Here is a 19,088-nt window from a genome sequence, read left to right as displayed (position 1 = left end):
CTTCGTTTGGCTACCATATCCAAACGCTTTGCAAACACAGATGTTCAGCAACTATGGCAGCCTCCAATAAAGATTTTCAACGACTTAAAAGAATGGTTAAAGCATCCCATCCATATCGAAAAACTGTGCTTTGTCAATTGGTGGTTGCCGTTGTCGTTATTTACTTTTGGTACAGCTTTAATGAAGGTCAGTTTCGCTTCAAAGAATTCTTTACAGTGTTTTGAACAGTGCTGGATCAAGTAACCAAGGTTCTTCCTCAAAATACTGAGCAGGGCTCTACAGGGAACAGTTATGCCCAGGCGCATGAAGCGAAAGAAATGTTATTAGGTTTCAGAAATTTTTACTCGAATTGTAAGTCCCAGATTTCCTACTCGTGAGCCTTTGCACCTGCGTATTTCTAGCCAAAAATAAAAACAAAACATTATAACATTGTAGATGCTATAGTGTGTGACTGTCCCAAGATATCTATGCAGCATATTTGGCCAATTTTTGATAAAAATACACAGGTCGGGGCGAAAAATTGCAATTGAAATCGATGAAAGGGAAAATTTCCTAGATATCTTCATTGATACATTATCATTTTTCATTCGGAAAAATTCAGAGGAATGAAAACAGATGTCTTACGAAGATACATATAATGGGGAATGTTTATATCTTTTTCTCTATTTGGAAGTCACTCGGAATACTTCGCACAATTTTTCAACATTATCATTGAGGTCTGTTACAATACAAAATCTCTGAAGACATCACATTTTTTTTTACCTGTGTATTGAAATCTGATAAGATAAAGGGAATTTTAACTGAGAAATATTGGAAACTTTTCATAGTTTTGATCCCTGAGGTAATCAAAATATAGAGTAATTAAGAAAAATGTGATTCGAGGATATCTTTGGACAGAGTATAGGAAATAATGTGTTTTTACAGTTTTATAGTGCTACCATTTGGAGAGCAAAGCCAATAAATAAAATGACATATTTTAATGTTCATTTGCTTATGCAAATCTATTGTTGGATTGGCCTATAATTATTTATTCATAACACTTAGAAAGTAAGCTTGGTATAAATTATGACAACATATTAGATGCTAGCTGCTGGTCTGTAGCTCCCATTTTTCAGACTGGGAGCTACAAACCTGCAGCTAGTACAGAATGTGCTCAGAAATAAGATAAGTCCAAAACTAGTGCAATTTTTTGTGCACCTGTAAATCGCAACTTTTTAATACTTACGAATCTGTAGTTCTGAGGTTGTCTATCCTATTTTTTTTTTCAGACCAGGAGCTACTTACATTGGCAGCTAATTAGGTGCCAAAATCCTTCACAAATTACATGTACAGTCTGATAACTCATATTTAAAATGTTTCTAATATACCATAATTAAATTTTCAAATAGACAAAAATGACTTATTGCAGAAGAATAACTCATTTTTAAATCATTAGGCAATATTTGAATGATTCAACAAATGAATTTAAGTTGCTTGGGTTTTTAATCAGGTTTGAAAAAAAATCTGTGTTGAAAGGATTCCAGTAAGAGATTAAAAATGGCAAAGAATAAGAACTGTCATCTTGAACTAATATTTTCAATTTTATAGGGTACAGATTGTTATTAGTCATTTTTCTCAAATGTATATATGCTATCTGGTATATGAAGAGCTTTACTCTCATAGGCCCTTCAGCCTGTAAAAGGGTTTCACCTTCTATATTGAGGATAATCTCTCTCTCTCTCTCTCTCTCTCTCTCTGTTAATTGATACATGTAGTATATGATTTCTTGTTTATACAGGATTTATTCCATGGTTTTTAAGAAGGAAGATCCCAGTGTTAGAGGTGAGCCCAGATGTGAGTCCAATGATATATTTTCCCCATGCCAACGAGGATGGAAACAACATTAGGTGGTCCAGACATGTCAACAGTCGGAGAGCATTAGACACAGCCATTACAGGTACAGTAACTTCATTTCTTGTAACAGATGGAGCTATTTAATGGTCCAGCCCAAGTGGCTATGTAGTACACGTGTATAACACCAGACTGTGAGATAGTTATAAAGGTGTCCGAGTCTGATTTCTGGTCCAGTCACTTAAATTTTTGTTTGATTCATTCCTACTACAGACATAACATGAAAAAACCCAACATTGTACAATACCAAAAGTGTAAATAACTATAAAATTAAGCGATAAATCTAGGGTCGTGTCAGAAAAAAAGCATCCGACTAAATTCAGTTCAATGGTTTATTGACATCACCATGTTGGCATACAGTCAAAATGAAATCAAATGACAGACAGAAGAAAATTACCGGTATAACATAAAGGCTATAACATTAAAAGAAATTGACAAAAGACAAATCTAACAATGTGCATAATGTTTTAAACAGTATTTTAAACATCATACCAATGTAATTCATACAACAGTGATACTGACCATAGTTCAATTGTTATGTAGGAGAAATCGACATGATACAAGGTGATGTAATCCTAAAGGGACAGGACACTGAACATCAGAGCCTCATTCCGGTGATGGCCCGCCTCCCTAATACGGACAGTGACCTGACCCTGGATGATTGGCTGGCTGAGGTCAGGCAGTCCTATAGTAAAGGAATCAAGGTCACCCTCCAGTCCAACGATGCTGTGGAGATCACACTACAAAAACTGAAGGACTCCAGACGAGGGGTAATGCTTACATTTTACACTAGAACTACTGTAGATTTGTATTTAGATGCTCTGATTTAATATCCGCGTAAAATTGGGAAAAGCACTCCTTGCAAATTTTAAGATCTGGCTGTATTAATTTTCTGACATTTGTGTATTATATGAAATTCTGATAAAAGTTTGATGTCAGCAATTTTGCATGTACAGTATATTCTCTTTGGTGTAGAAGTGAGTAATAAGTACTGTGTTTTCATAAAATGAAAATTCTACAGTATCTTACAATAACTCTACTGTTGAGTAGACAAAGTTAAAGTCAAAGACTAATTTTAACTAATATAAACAGTTTAAATTTATTATGGCATATTTTTAAATGATACATAGAAATATTCTGGGCTTTATTTTACAAAATTTCTTGCATGAAATTTTGAATATCTAGATCACTATTCAATGATCATTGATTCAAAATATTACATGAACCATTTATTCACAGCTATGGCTATAGTGACTGTAAAAGTACCAGTATTGAGATGAAGTATTTGATAGAGAAAATGAGTTTATGTAATTTGATCTTGAGTGGGAGTTAAGTTCTCTTGTAAAATGATGACTTCAAAGGTTTTTTTTTTACAGCTTCGGAGACCTGTTTGGCTGCATGCTGATATACTACAAGGTCCTCATGGTTCCAAGCCAAGAGTTGACATGACGAGGTACTTCAAGCATGTCAACCGTTTGTTTCCAGAATGCACCATGTCTCTGGGTTGGACGACGGGCACTCACACCGACCTGAGCCTGAGTGGTTACTCCTGGGATAATGTCCTGGACATGTATTATGCTGTCATGGATGCAGAGCTTCAACAGCCAATTGTCATCTCTATTAGATCTTCTCTTATTCGAAATTCAATCCCACAGCTTAAATGGCTGACAGACAACCTTCATGCTAGTGTGTTCATTTGGCAAGAAGAAGGGGAGAGAACTGCAGCAGAGGATTTGATGCACATAGCTTACAGGTTTGCCCCTGAAAAATCCTATTGGGACATCCATAATAAAGATCTTAATGCTTATCTAAAAAAGAACAGAAATAAATCCAGTCCCAACTTGAGCCCCTACGCCAAGCAGCGGGACACTGTCTTATTTCGCCCCGATGCCTGGCTGAAGATGGGTCTTCATATGGAACATCACTCCATTCTACCCAGTGAAGAGGCATTGGTCCTACAGAGTCGTGCAGTGTATGTTCTGACAAAGACAAAGTATAGGCCCTCCAAACTCATCTCTCTTAATGGCAGAGTCCAGTTTTTAAACAGGAAGAATAAAGATGTGGTCCCCAATGAGACAGGACTGAGTATTTTCCTGCGCTCCACTGCATACACAGATTTTGATAAGATCCTGGGGATTCAGTGTTTCTTGGGACTTGATGGACAGATGAAGATCAGCTCGAGTCACCTGAGCACAGAGTTCCACAAGAGTATGCGGTTCACTCCAGGCAGTGCGTCCTGTTTCCGGTTTTTGGTGGTAGACACGGGGACTGAGATCGTCTTTGAGGTGGCCATTCTACACGACTGTCACACACTGGAGAGTGTGATGCCCATGAATCAAGTGAAGGCGGAGTTAAGGCTGAAGGTGCCTAACACTATCGGGAACGAGATGAACCCATTCATTGTGAAACTAGAGGACAGCAATCGTGTGGCAGTATTCGATGAACTTCACGTCAAACATGGTAGTTTCTTATGAGAATTATGTACCGTTATACTGCTTCTTTCAAAATTTATTCTTTCATTATGCAGGTGCCTCTGTTTATTGTAGATATTAACAGTCTGCTTTTCTTAGTAATATACAGAATTACCAAGATATCTTTAGGGTGTTTTTTTATTAATCATGTAATTATCATTGAATTATTTAACATGGCATTCTGTTTTCAATGTCTTTCTTCAAACATACATGTACATTCATCTACCGATGCATTACAGGTGATTTGCTTTTGTTGACATGCATGTTCCATTGTCATGAATTATTTTATTTTCTTTATTGAGAAAGTGCTGGTACATGGCATTAATATTCCATTTAATACATTCCTGAGAAAATTTATTTATATGTTCAATTTACACCATGTGTGTTGTGTGAAACTTGTGATGTAAAAGGTTGTGTGATTTTGTTTACATGTTATCTGATGATGTCTACAGTTCATTCCATACATGCAGTATATATTGTTTACAAAGAATAATGTATTGTAACTATGGTTAATATCAATTTATGATAATGATTATAATTTTGATGGATTTTATGTTATTTGTTACTCTTTTTCTACATGGAATATATCTTTCAGAAATAAATGATCTATAACCTACATTAGTTACCAGCTCATACTGATCACGAGTTATCCAGATAACCTGCCGACCTTTTGTCATACTTTAATAACAGTTGACTAGTCGAGTTATACCCGTATACAAGCTCAATCTATCGATATAGTCTGTCCCATGATATTTTTGACACATATTTTCTTAAATTATTCAATATTTATAAATACCTCTTGGTTCAGACGATGTTCATTCAATAGTATGAAAAAATCCTAAGATTTCCCTTTTGAAACGACCCCTCTAGCTTGGCAGGTTTCAATACACAGCTAAAAATAAAAAGTCTACAGGGATTTTCCATTGCTATGGAGATGAAGCAGCCTGAAAGATAATGTTGAAAAATTGTGCGAGGTATTATAGGTGACTTCCGAATGGATAAAAAGATAACATTCCCCATTATAAATCTCCATAAGAAATCTGTTTCGTTCCTGTGAATTTTTACTAAGGAAAAATGATGTTAATGAAGTTATCTTGGAAATTTTCCCTTTCGATTTCAATTGCACTTTTTTCATAGGTACATGTATGTGTATTTTTATTAAAAATCTTCCAAATGTGCAGCATGAATATCTTGGGACAGACTATAGAATGTCTGTAGACCAGCTTGTAAGAGTTATTAGTTACCTAGTGGAAATCAGATCAAATAATTTACTAAACAACTGACATGTATACAAGTTTATTCATTTTTCATTCATTAGTTCATTAACATGATATATCAAGATATTAAAACAGAATTACATGTACATCATGAAAACAGGATATATATTGTGCCTAAGGTCAAATAATATTCTTGGGTGGTAATCCTAATTTTCACTTTAAGAGAAAAAAATACCAGTATAAGATATATCGGTGATTGCTGAAGCTGATCCTATAGAAGTGTTTCGTTTATTTACACACTTAAACAACCCAAAATAAATCAAAAGTAATCACATTCATACTGATATGAAACATAAATGTACATTAATCCCTCTATAACATCAGTACATGTATATCAATAAATACCGTAGGTTTGGTGGAAATGGTGTATTATGAAAGTCACAAAAATAAAACAAATAATTTAATGATACATAAAAACAAGCCTGATTAATCACAATTAAACCTTCACTGCCTCAAGAATGAAATCTTAAATCAGTTAACTGATCCACAGTGGAAGAGTCACATGATCAAAATGTCAGTGATGATTGGTGAATGCATAAATCACATGATCGCTCTGGATATATCACATCTTTCTGGAGTGAACTACAGTTTATAACATTCCTTTCCCCTCACAACTTGGACTTGGTCCTGTTCTGGAACTCTCTCAGTTTCATGGCCAGTCCCATGTTTCCCTGAATTTTTAACTTTCCTTGAAAGAATGCCTGTTGAAAGAAGTAACATAACATTACTGAACATGTAGACTTATATGGCCTTTTTTACTGTAAAAGGACAGGCTCCGTCGTCACCAATTTTCCTCAAGTCAATACTCAGCCACAAATCTGAGGTATGACCTCAAGTTTATGCACTTTTCTTTACAGGATTTGAGTTGAGGAATGAGTTGAGGGATTTGAAAATTTGGTGACGGTGGAGCCAGGTCTCAAGAGCTTCATGCTGTTCACATAAAAATGTAACTCGATAACAAATTCAACAAACTATTCAGATATACAATGTGTCTTATGCAGATCATTTTAACCATACCTGTTGTGGATTTAGTTTTCCCAACATAAGGTTCACCATATCATCATCTGACATTATGATGGTCACGTCACCCTTAGCTACAAAAAAAAGATCCCTTAAGTTTTTAACACAAAAACATGCTCAAAGACCAACATACAAATTCCATCAGAGACCCAGTCTGGTACAGATACTCACGATCAACCCCGAACTTGACCGATCCGTTCCCGTTCTTAGCATCCACCACCCATACACCTTCCTTCCCACCTGATCCCTTCACTTTGAAGCAGAAAACTCCTTTCATCTTTTTAACCCATCCTGGTCCATCCTAAAGCACAAACTTTAAATGTGAACTTTCATTATTAACTGTAAGGGGTGAAACGTTTACTGAATTTTGTGAACGTTAAAATGGACAGCAGTTAATGAAAGGGAATCATGAGGGATTATTTTGTGTTGAATTTATACGGCTACTTATTCATAAAACACTAACTCAATAGACCAAAGCACAAACTTCAAATGTGAACTTTCATAACTAACTGCAAATAACACCATGAAATCAATATTTGTACATTGTACATTGTATTAAGTTTGTCAGTAAAAATCTTCAATATAATACCTTGTCTAGATTTTCTTTGATTTCCTCGAAGATGACATTACATTTGAAATCTTTTGCTGCTGAACTACTAGCAGGAACTGCCTGAATCTGTTGTCTGTGAAAAAAAATGTATGCTATTAAAACAATAACGAATTTATATTCCATGAATTTTACGACTTAATAAGAATTATTCAAAACTACATGTATATTCATTTTATTAAGGATGATAAAATGTATATGAATTTTTCCCCCCTGTTTTTCCAGTTTTGGATGGTATTCCAAAAATAAAGAATATATATTCTGAGCATACCGAGCATTGGGGAATCCCAGTCTATAGATACTGATCACCACAGCGCCCCCTAGCCCTAGGTTATGTTGCAGGCCGACCTTGGCTCCTTTGACCTGCCTTTTGCCGGCCATTCCTCTCAGCTGCCAGCAAAGCTCTGCACACTGCGCCAGACCTGTCACAGACACGATTCAGTATTAATTGCTACAAAAAATCATGAGGTAATATCTATTTTTCTTAGTCCGAGTACTGCAGTTCCTTACCTGTGGCTCCCAGGGGGTGTCCTTTAGAAATGAGTCCCCCACTGGGGTTAATGACGTACTTCCCTCCATATGTATTGTTTCCAGAGTCAATCAAATCCTTGGCTTTTCCTAAATATCGGAAACATTTATTTGAAACACACATTTAAATTATGTAAAGATTCTTGTGTAGCTTTAATTTATCTCACAACCTTGTTGTGTATTTATGATGGCCTAATATCATTGGATGTTGTATGGCATTATAAAATGAAATCATAACGGTTTATCATTTCTTATACATGTTGTACCCGGTACTTGCAAAACCTTGCTTCTTCTATGATCTATATAGGTAATAAAGCCCTTACAAAAAATTCCTCTATGGACAACCACTTACCTTCTTCACATAAGCCCAGTGCTTCGTAAGTGATGAGCTCATTGCAGGAGAAACAATCGTGTAGTTCTACAACCTGCACAGCATCTCTGCTCAACCCTGTAACAAGAATCAAAAAAGGCTTCTTATGATTTTACTTTGTCAGACAGAACTATTTGACCATTCCTAAAATTGTCAGAGACTAGGTTAACTAATTTTTATAAAAAAAAACACAAAATACTGATTTTACCTGCATTTGCAAATGCTCTGTTTGCTGCTTCTTTGGCCATGTCATAACCAACCTGAAATAAAAGCAAATGAACTCATCAATTTCTTCTCCAAATCAGTGAGATAACATAACAGTATTTATGTTTTATCTTGACTTTGGAATGACACTGTCTTCTTCTATAGTATGTTACCATTTTCATGCAAGAGTTCTCCTTAAATGTGCTTGGGAAATCTGTGCCCATTTCCATGGAGACAATTTCCACTGCCTGGTTTTGTAAATTGTGTTTTTTGACAAACTCCTCACTGCACAGAATGGCGGCGGCTGATCCATCAGAGGTCGGGCTAAAACACAAATTTTGAAGTTCTGTCATACAGTTCCCCATACACATTATATATGTATATCTAATATCATTGATTTTGTCTTCGATATTAAATGTAGTATGTTAAATCTACCAGTACATGTAAACCACAAATTCTATAATTCAGAAATTAAGGCATAGTCAGCACTGAATACTTAGTCCACAGTGTACACAGACAAAACATCACTGACAAAACATTACCGGTACATACCAACACTGCAACTTGGTAAGTGGATCATGAATCTTAGGGGAGTTCATGATTTGTTCCAGAGAGTATTCATCTTGGAATTGAGAATACCTGTTGGAAAATGATAACATAATAAATCAAATGCATTTACTGAATAGCATATACAGATGATTTATCTTAATATGAAAAACATGACCATTCATTCATTGGTTTGTTAAAATAGGCTTTAGTTTATCAATGCCCAGTGAATCTTTAGAGGTTTTTAATAAAAAATTTGACGGATTGATAAAACGACGTACGGGTTGTTGGTGGAATGTTTGTGGTTCTTCCAGGCAATCTTTGCAAAGTGTTCTGGTTTAGTTCCTGTCACATGAAAATTTTTCTCATTAAATCCAATACTATTTGTTGCTAAATTTATCACAAATTGCTTCCTAAGAGAGTAATCCCCCTTGACCACTGTGTATATTGCTATCAAAAACTGCAACAGTTCTTTGTTATTCATCATTATGAGCAGTAAAACCAAACTTTTTCATTCTTAATGCTACCTAATAATTTATGACAGAAATATTTCTCTCAAATTGATAACCTCCTTTACTGGGGAATGACGAAAAGTTACTGTTTGATTCTGACCATATTTTTCCATGTGTTCCCGGCCAGCATTTCCAAACATCTGGGCAGTGACCGGCCCCTTCTCCAGCCCGTGCCCATTCATCATCACCTCCATGTGTTTGTCCATGGGATTGGTCCGGTCAGTAAACTGAAAAACAACACAAGGTCATGTTGCCATCTATCTAAATCTGAACTTTTAGGCATAGCAACTTTAGATTTGCAAAGAATGTATCACAGGTATACACCCGAGTCAGTGATTTAGATGACAAAGATAGGAAGCAGATGTGCATGCAGACAGCTGTAGTAAATAAAGAATCAATAAAAAGAAAGATAAAGGAAACTGTATGAGCTAGAAAATAAATCAGACAACTCCAAAACTGCAAGATATAAATAAATTACAGTGAAAAGTTAAGTATTAAATGGTACAGGCAAGCCAGAATATAAAACAGCGAAATATGAAAATAATACAGTGAAAAAGTTAAGTATTAAATGGTACAGGCAAGCCAGAATATAAAACAGCAAAATATGAAAATAATACAGTGAAAATGTTAAGTATTAAATGGTACAGGCAAGCCAGAATATAAGAATGTAAATCCATCTAACAGTACTTTGAAAACAAATACATGTAAGTGTTGATGCTTTTTGTGGATTAAAATACTAAAACTTTATCAATGAACTCCAGTGGTAAGCTTAACACAGTGACAGAATTGCTACAAATAGTCCATCTAATCTCACACAAAACTCTTACAGTCATTCCTAACGAGCCACGGTGCATCTTTTCAAATCCAATGGCCAGAACACAGTCCGCGATCCCTGTAAAACAACACAGCGTTATCAAACTTCATAGACCAGAGATTACCTTCTTCTTCAATGAACCCCGTTCCATCTTCTCAAACCCGATAGCCAACACACAGTCAGCAAGCCCTGTAAACCACAAGCATTAGCACACCAAATGATCATGCTGTCACAATACCATACATCCAGTTTAGCTACCTATGTTGCAATTTTGGGGAAAAAATAAATCTGTACACTTAAACTTTTCTATTTGCATTGTTTATTTCTTGCAATTAAAATAGCTTTATGCAGTGCTAAAATACTGATACAATTTTTGCATGTTTTATTTTTTGTGAGGATGAAATGATTGCAAAAAATAAATCGTCACAAAAAATAAACTGGTATATGGTACTGTAGATTCCTTATTTTATGCAAGTACTTAATTCCACAATCTTCTGTTTTGTATCAAATCGCAACAATATATAATTGTAAACCCGGAACTTTTATCCTACCTTCTTACAGTTCTCAACTCTTAGAAAATAATAGCGAGAGTTTAAAACCATCGAAGGGTGCTTGTCACTATTTTACGCGAATATTAATTCCTCGCTTTTAATTAGGAATCTGCAGAATACACTTGCTTTAAGCTTCATTACAAGTCATCATTAATTAAATTTTTTCCAGCACATGTCTTATATATCTACAAATACCCTGCAAAAGAATTGAAGCATTGGTTTCGACTTACCTCCTAAAATGAGGTTCCTTGCCATGTACAGCGCTGTAGAGCCTGTGGCACAGGCATTGTTCACCTGTCAATCAAAGACAACCACATAATTTTACCTTAGAATAAACAGCAGTATTACAATTTTTAATATATCAATAATTGCTATATTTAAAAGTTACCATCATCAAAACAAGAACAGGAAGATAATTTAAAGACTTCTTCTAACAAGAATCTGCTCTAGAACAGTGCTTCAGATTTTTTAAAAAGATAAAGATTAATACCGGTAATGAATTTACTCTAAACAAGTTTTCTCAGTCTTCAAGTTATTTCGTAATTCTTTTTGTGTTATACCAGCATGTTCAGCAACTTATGACTTGCTTTATTCTACAGAAAGGGAACTGATTTCTAAATTTTGTACAGGTAAACAGAAGGATTATTGTGGTAGGTATAAAAGTGACCTACATTGTAGATGGGTATGCCACTCATCCCCAGCTGATAGAGAGCCCTCTGTCCACATGTTGTGTCACCTGTAGATAAACATTATCAGCATCATTAGATCTAGACAGTTTACTTTCCATACCTGTGGCTTATCAACAAAAATCAATATATCCAGCTCAGTTATCATGCATTACAAAATTTCAATACTTTTTAAATTACATTTCAAAATTTTACCATAAACTATTTCTTCTTACAAATAAGAGAGTTATAACTCACCATAAACATATCCAACACAGGCATGTTGAATCTGGTCGTACGATATACCAGCATCTTCTAGGGCCTTAGTTCCTGAAACATAGCACAAAAATATTTTTCATCATGTGCAATAAACACAGATAACATTTTATCAGCAAGATTCAAATAGGTCTTATCTACAGATTTATGAAATAAATTTTTTATCTTGTCCAGGATTTTGATACTTATCACTTATTAATTTTTGTTTAACATTTATCTAGTTTTTTGTTTAATAGTTGTCTAGTTTGCTTAGATATTCATTGAAGTTCAAACCTGCTTCTTTGGCCATTTCTGGGTAGTCAAAATCATCTTTGCGGCCTGGTTTTTCAAACTAAAGTTAAAAAAAAAAAAAAATTCCCCTAGAGGCATCTGAATCATGACACTTAATGCAATAAATGATAATAATGATGTAGTAATCTGTATCCTGAGACCCACTTAATTTTTAAACAAAAATGTATAAGCTTTGACAATACGAAAAAGTATATATATATATATGTGTGTGTGTGTGTCCAAAAAGAAATGTTCTATTGACATATAGTTATATTCATCAAATCAAACTTAGATTTGACGAATGATAGAAAGTTTGTTAAAAAACATGCTTTAATTTTGTTTCCAGTGCATTTATTCAAACTCATTGGAACAGACTTATTATGTAATTTTGGGAATGTCCTTAAGTCTTAACTGTCAGTTTTCAGTATGATCTGCCAAAATATCCAAAACTAATCAATTCGTGGTACAGTTGTTTGACCAGTTCCGAATAGGGTATAGATTTGTAGGTGCTGTAAATGTTCCTGGGTGTTATTTTTAGATCTAATTTTTTGGCCGATATACACCATATCCCTGCTGATATAAATGCAATATTACTGTATTTAATTTTTTTAAAATAAAATTTTATTCTAACAAATTACGTGGGAAGCCATTTTACCAGTTGCGAACAAGCCGATGGGTTCCGAATAACATAACTGTTCCTATACATATGGAATGTAGATAAAAAAGTTTCGGTCCTAAAACTATTGATTGAACCTGTTGAATAACAGGTATAATGCAAACATCTCAGTTATTGGTATTTTCTTAACAATACAGTTTGATTTGCACGGAAATGACAGACAAAATCACCGTAACAATAATTTAGCCTGGTTTCTAACACCTTGTCGGAATACAGTCGCAGCCCCTCCACTTATCATTATTGTGGTACAATATGATTTATTTAAGACGGAGAAAGACATTTAATGAATTTCAGAAGTATTTGTTTCAATCAATATCTTCATTAAATCCTAAAACAGAGGGAAACAAATTGGGTATTCGGAACTCGTAAAATGACGGCTAAATAAAATTCTGCTTCCATTTGCGTTTTTATTTTATTTTTTATCCTGTTTGCTTTTGGGTATGTTAGAATACATACTAAACCTTCATTTAAAAAAAGAAATCTTGTTACAAGTAAAAATTTAAGGCACCGACAGACAATTGTACGTGCATATTAGCGTTCCAATGACCTGGATTTATTACAAAGCGAAAGTAGGTCGACTAATCTAAGACCGATATCAAATACATGTATGACCGCAAAAATGAAACTACAGCAGAATTCAAACAAGCATTAATACGTGTTTAAATTAAAGGTATTGATTTTTTCCCACATTTTTTATTTCATTAATTTTTTGCTATTTAACTTCTTAACTATTCGAAACTGGTCAAAATTCGGAACTGGTCAAACGACTGTAACTAAAAACCCAAAACACCACCACTTTTACCTGCACACAAATTCAAAAATTTATGCACATGTACATTTCTTTAAGCTACAGTATACATGGTCGAAACAAAGTGAAGGGCAGTGGGAAAATCTTATGATACAGCAGAGGACAAAGTCCAAATTTACTCTCAAATTCAATTCAAATAAGCAAATGCACAAAAATCTGAGGACGAGTGGTCATCGACAGATTCAACAACTTTTTCTGACTATCACTTTGCAAGAAAAAAAAAGTATTACCTTTGTCATGCCCACCCCAACCACAAATACTCTTCTGTTTGGCTTCGGACTGGAGGCTGCCATGTTGATAGTTCGACGATCGGAAGTAAAGAGAACGATAGTAACTGAACCTTCGCTGTCTTCAAATCCGGTTTATCAAATGCAGACTTTTTATATACATATATATTTCATTCTTTTTAAGGTGGCTCACTACACTGGGAAATATTTTCTCAAATCAGCAGAAAATTACTTGACTATGATAGATATCACAGTGGATAAGAAGCATTTAAGTCTAATAGGCAAAAAATTGTGCAATTTTGGATCAGAGACATAAATATAACGTATTAGCTGCAATAATGTAGCCCTCTCCGATTTTTTTACAGTCCCTGATGTAATGGACACAACCCATGCACAGATCAACTTTGTCATGCAAATTTTAGTCGATAAAGTTTGTCTCAATATAAACGTATTCAATCGTTTTTGCTGACAATATAGATTCACTTCGATCTGTAAACTATATTTTAAAAAAAAACAAAAAAAAAACGTTGGTTGACAATCGTTAAGAATTTCATAATTACGATATCTGTCAATTATCATAGTTCATCGTCATGAACTTTAAATCATATTCCTAAACCATAATAAATAGTCTGCATAATTATAGCCGTTATAAGAATCTGAAAAAGGTATATGTTCAAAGAATAAGGAACCATTCTTTGAGTATTGTGAGGTGATCAAATCCAATAAAGCTCGAGGTGCTTTATGATAGATTTGATCACGCACGACCGTGTTTGATCACCTCATAATATTCAAACAATGATTCATCATTATTTATAATCAAATAATTTTCAGCAATTGTACGATTAAATATCAACATAGCCATTGATGAAATGTATTGGACTATACGCTACAAAATCGATTCGTTATCATAGACAAAGACACTGAAAATATATATATATATATATATATATATATATATTAAATAAGAAAACACGAATATAATATCCATTATATAGCTTCTGAAGATTTTAAGATGAAAGCGCTTAAGCTATATTGAACGTTTTTCGTGTTTTCTTATTTAATTTTTATCTATAACTCGCCGACCACTGTGGATTTTATTGTGTTTCTATATATATATATATATATATATATATATATATATATATATATATATATATATATATATATATATATATATATATATATATATGGCACGCCAAGTTGATAAAAAATGAACAACACATAGTTTCACATTTATCGACTGTAAACTGTAGTTTACGAATCATTAACTATATATATATATATATATATATATATATATATATATATATATATATATATATATATATATATATATATATATATATATATATATATATATGGCACGCCAAGTTGATAAAAAATGAACAACACATAGTTTCACATTTATCGACTGTAAACTTTAGTTTACGAATGATTAACTATTATAGCAAACGATTCATTAACTATATTTTTCATCTGTAAAATAATATTAGTAGTTAATGAATGCTAATCTTAGTTTATTCGTCTGTAAATAAACGTTAACAATAGATGTTGCGGATAAATATATAGATTCACGCCTGAAACTTACTAAGCCATTCGTCTATGGTTAACGTTTATTTACAGAAAGATACATGTAAACTTAGATTAGCATTTGTATATTAAATATAATATGGTTTTACATATGAAAACTATAGTGAAGGAACTGTTCACTATACTTTACGGAATGTAAACTAAGGTTAACTTTGGCACGCCAAATTCACAAAAATGAGCTAACCATAGTTTCACATACGATAAATTAGGTGTATCGATTGTTAAGTATAGTTGACGAACCGCAAACTATAGTTAATATTTCGTTAACTATTATAATCTCACTTTTTTGTTAATTTGGCATACCATACACATCTGTTAACTATGATTTTCACTCTTTAACTATACTTAAGAGTTGTTATAGTTCCCAATAGTTAAACTATATTTATCAGGTAAACTATGTTTCGGAATCCCAAATGGTTGTTTTTAGTGTTAATTATTGTTTATACTTCCAAAACATAGAAGATCGTGTTAACTATGGTTTACAGATGGAAAATATATGCGATAACAATAGTTTCACAGTTAATACAGTTGGTTTATCGACTGTAAACTATAGTTTACAAATCGTAAACTATAGTTAACTGTAAACTACAGTTTCACTGTCAACTAAATGGCATGCCAATTTCATAAAAATAAGCTATAATCATAGTTTCACAGTCGATAAACTAGGTTTAACGGTTGTAAACTATGGTTTACGGACAGAAAACTATTATAGTTCAAGACGACAATCTATACTTCACAACTGTAAACCATAGTCATAACGCGATCATATATGTTTCAGAAGTGTAAAACTATAATTAACATTGAAAACAACCATTTGCATTTGCAAAAGGTTTATCTGATAAATATAGTTTCACGATTGTGAAATTATAATTAACAACTCTTTACTATGGTTAACTAATGTAAATTATAGTTTACAGATGTGAATATATATATATATATATATATATATATATATATATATATATATATAATAAGCACAAACATTGCAATAACTCTCCAATTGACATATACCTGCCCATAGTGAATGATAAAGATATACATAAAGCACAGAGAAATTCACCTTTTTGGAGCTTCAGCTCCTCCCCGGCCGGGGCTTGAACTCACGACCTCTAGAACCCATTCTCCGCGCTAACCACTGGGCCATCTAGGCAAGACAAAAATCTTGCTTTCGATGACGAAGGGAAACTAGCGCGCTGGTCGCTCACTACACGGTCGTTTGAGATACAGGTGGAATGCAGTTAAACGACAATTTGAGATATATATATATATATATATATATATATATATATATATATATATATATATATATATATATATATATATATATATATATATATATATATATATATATAAAAAGCACTGAATAGAATCAACAACACTAGGCATCTTTAAGGTGTCGGATCTAATATATAGATACTAAGCCAGTAAACTGAATATATAAAGCACTAAAAATGGCTAACGACACGAACAATAGAAATTGTCAATTTCTATTGTTCGTGTCGTTAGCCATTTTTAGTGCTTTATATATATATATATATATATATATATATATATATATATATATATATATATATATATATATATATATATATATATATATATATATATATATATATATTGACAAATTCTATCGTTGAAGTTATTTACAGACGGATAAACTTAGATTATCATTCATAAACTATAATTTACAACCGTTATATATTATAGTTAACGAATTGTTAACTATATAGTTTTACGGTTAGTAAACTATAGTTTACAAAAAACTGTTATTAACTATAGTTTAGCGTTCGTAAACTATAGTTAACTGTCGATAAACCAAGTTTATCATTCGTGAAACTTTATTTGACGCCGTTAATCTATATTTCACATCAGTAAACCACAGTTCACGCGATCATCTATGTTAAAGAAGCGAGAAAATATAATTTACACTGAATAAAACCATTTGCGATTGCAAAACATAATTTTTCTGATCAATATGGTTTCACGATTGTAAAACTATGATTATGGAAATTGTAGGTTACAGATGTGAATCTTTTTCTATCAGCAAAATCTTTAACGTTATTTGCAGACAGAAAAACTTAGATTATCGTTCGTTAACTATAGTTTACAACCTTTAAATATAGTTTTACAGATGAAAACTATAGTTAAAGAATCGTTAACCATATAGTTTGCGGTTCGTAAATTATGGTTAACAGTCGATAAACCTAATTTACCAATTGTGAACCCATTTTTAGCTCATTCTTGTGAATTTGGCGTGCCATAGATGTGAATCTTTATATATACTCATCAGTAAAATTCCTTGTTTTAACAGACAGAAAAAAAAATCGTGAAGCGTTATGAAAATGTGGTTTCACAGATAAAAACTATATGGATTGGTTAACGAATCGTTTTTGCGGTTCTTAAACTATTAATAACAGTCGATACATTTAAAGTTTATCGACTGTTAATTAAACTGTGTACATGTGTAGTTCATTTTTTTTAATTGGCGTGCCATATATATTAGCATTCGAAAGCTATAGGTTACAACACAACTGTTAAATATTGTTTTACAGATGAAAACTACCGTTAACTTTTTACGGTTAGCAAACTACAATTAAATTACTACTAGCTGGCTCAACCCTTTAATTTATCTCTATTGTTAGTTAGAGTGTTAGATTGTGTGCGAGATGATCTTGGTTCAAATCCCTATAAGAGGGAATATAAGATCTAAAGATTTCTGTGGGGTTTTCAGTGGCGTCGGAAGCAAAATGAAAGTGTTGGGGGGGGGGGGGGGGGGGCTAGTCTAACCATCAGAAAATTTGACAAGCAAAAAAGTAAAAATAAAAAAGGTTGTTGCCAAAATCTTGAAATTCCTAATCCGGGGAGGGGGGGGGGTAGGGGGTAAGCGTAGTATACCTATGACTCCCAATAAAAAAAAAATTCCTACAAAAAAAATTTCTCCCAAGATTGTGAAAATCTTAAATCGGGGGGGGGGGGGGGGGGGGGCGTATTATGGCATGCCAAATTCACAAAAATGAGCTAAACATAGTTTCACAGATTTATCAGCTGTTAAATATATAGTTTACGGATCCTAAACTATAGTTAACGATTCCTTAACTACAGTTTACATCTGTGAAACTATATTTCACGAATGTAAACTATAGTTTACGAATGACAATCATAGTTTATCTATCTGTAAAAAACGTTAACAATAGATTTTGCTGATAAATATAGATTCACATTTGTTAATTATTATTTACAATCGTAAACTATATTTAAGAGTTGTTAATTATAGTTTCACAAATCGTGAAACTACATTAATCAGACAAATTCACAAAAATGAGCTAAACATATTTTTACAGTCGATAAACTAGGTTTATCGACTGTTAACTATAGTTAACGACGTTAATCTATATTTCACGTCTGTAAACTATAGTTAACGCGATAATCTATGTTTCGCATCTGTTAACTATAGTTAACACTGAAAACAACCATTTGCGATTGTTAAACATAGTTTATCTGATAAATATAGTTTCACAATTGTGAAACTATGATTAACAACTCTAAACTATAGTTCACGAATGCAAATTTTATTATAATTTACGATTGTAAAACATAGTTTCACAATCGTGAAACTATATCTATAAACTCTAAACTATAGATTACGAATGTAAACTATAGTTTACAAATGTAAATCTATATTTATCAGCAAAATCTATTGTTAACGTTGTTGTATTTCCAGACAGAAAAACATAGATTTGCATTTGTAAACTATAGTTTACAGATGTGAAATATAGATTAACGTCG

General features: G+C 33.0%; 2 protein-coding genes across 3 annotated transcripts; one reads left to right on the top strand and one right to left on the bottom strand.

Annotated features, from left to right (window-relative positions):
• The first annotated feature begins 6 nt into the window (after positions 1-6).
• Positions 7-4,977, top strand: LOC128166176 (uncharacterized). Its single transcript, XM_052831176.1, has 4 exons — positions 7-186; positions 1,778-1,936; positions 2,434-2,660; positions 3,267-4,977. Exons 1-4 carry the CDS (start codon positions 54-56, stop codon positions 4,362-4,364), a joined length of 1,617 nt encoding a protein of 538 aa, XP_052687136.1. The 5' UTR covers positions 7-53; the 3' UTR covers positions 4,365-4,977.
• A 664-nt stretch (positions 4,978-5,641) lies between these two features.
• Positions 5,642-13,842, bottom strand: LOC128166175 (sterol carrier protein 2-like). 2 transcript variants are annotated; one of them, XM_052831174.1, is made up of 18 exons: positions 13,716-13,842; positions 12,005-12,062; positions 11,714-11,785; positions 11,462-11,526; positions 11,021-11,084; positions 10,364-10,428; positions 9,526-9,652; positions 9,195-9,258; positions 8,920-9,006; positions 8,541-8,691; positions 8,372-8,423; positions 8,146-8,241; positions 7,776-7,883; positions 7,537-7,687; positions 7,248-7,341; positions 6,830-6,959; positions 6,656-6,732; positions 5,642-6,339 (listed from the first exon to the last, which is right to left on the bottom strand). In XM_052831174.1, exons 1-18 carry the CDS (start codon positions 13,776-13,778, stop codon positions 6,247-6,249), a joined length of 1,617 nt encoding a protein of 538 aa, XP_052687134.1. In that variant the 5' UTR covers positions 13,779-13,842; the 3' UTR covers positions 5,642-6,246. The 2 variants fall into 2 exon arrangements, with proteins under 2 accessions (XP_052687134.1, XP_052687133.1); XM_052831173.1 differs by lacking the exon at positions 10,364-10,428 and adding an exon at positions 10,253-10,317 and having other exon boundaries at positions 13,716-13,841.
• Between the last annotated feature and the right edge of the window lie 5,246 nt (positions 13,843-19,088).

This window comes from Crassostrea angulata, chromosome 10 (assembly GCF_025612915.1).
Source record: "Crassostrea angulata isolate pt1a10 chromosome 10, ASM2561291v2, whole genome shotgun sequence".
Taxonomy (NCBI): Eukaryota; Metazoa; Mollusca; class Bivalvia; order Ostreida; family Ostreidae; genus Magallana; species Magallana angulata.
The sequence above is the reverse complement of the archived record's forward strand: the minus strand, read 5'-3'. Positions and strand labels throughout refer to the sequence as shown.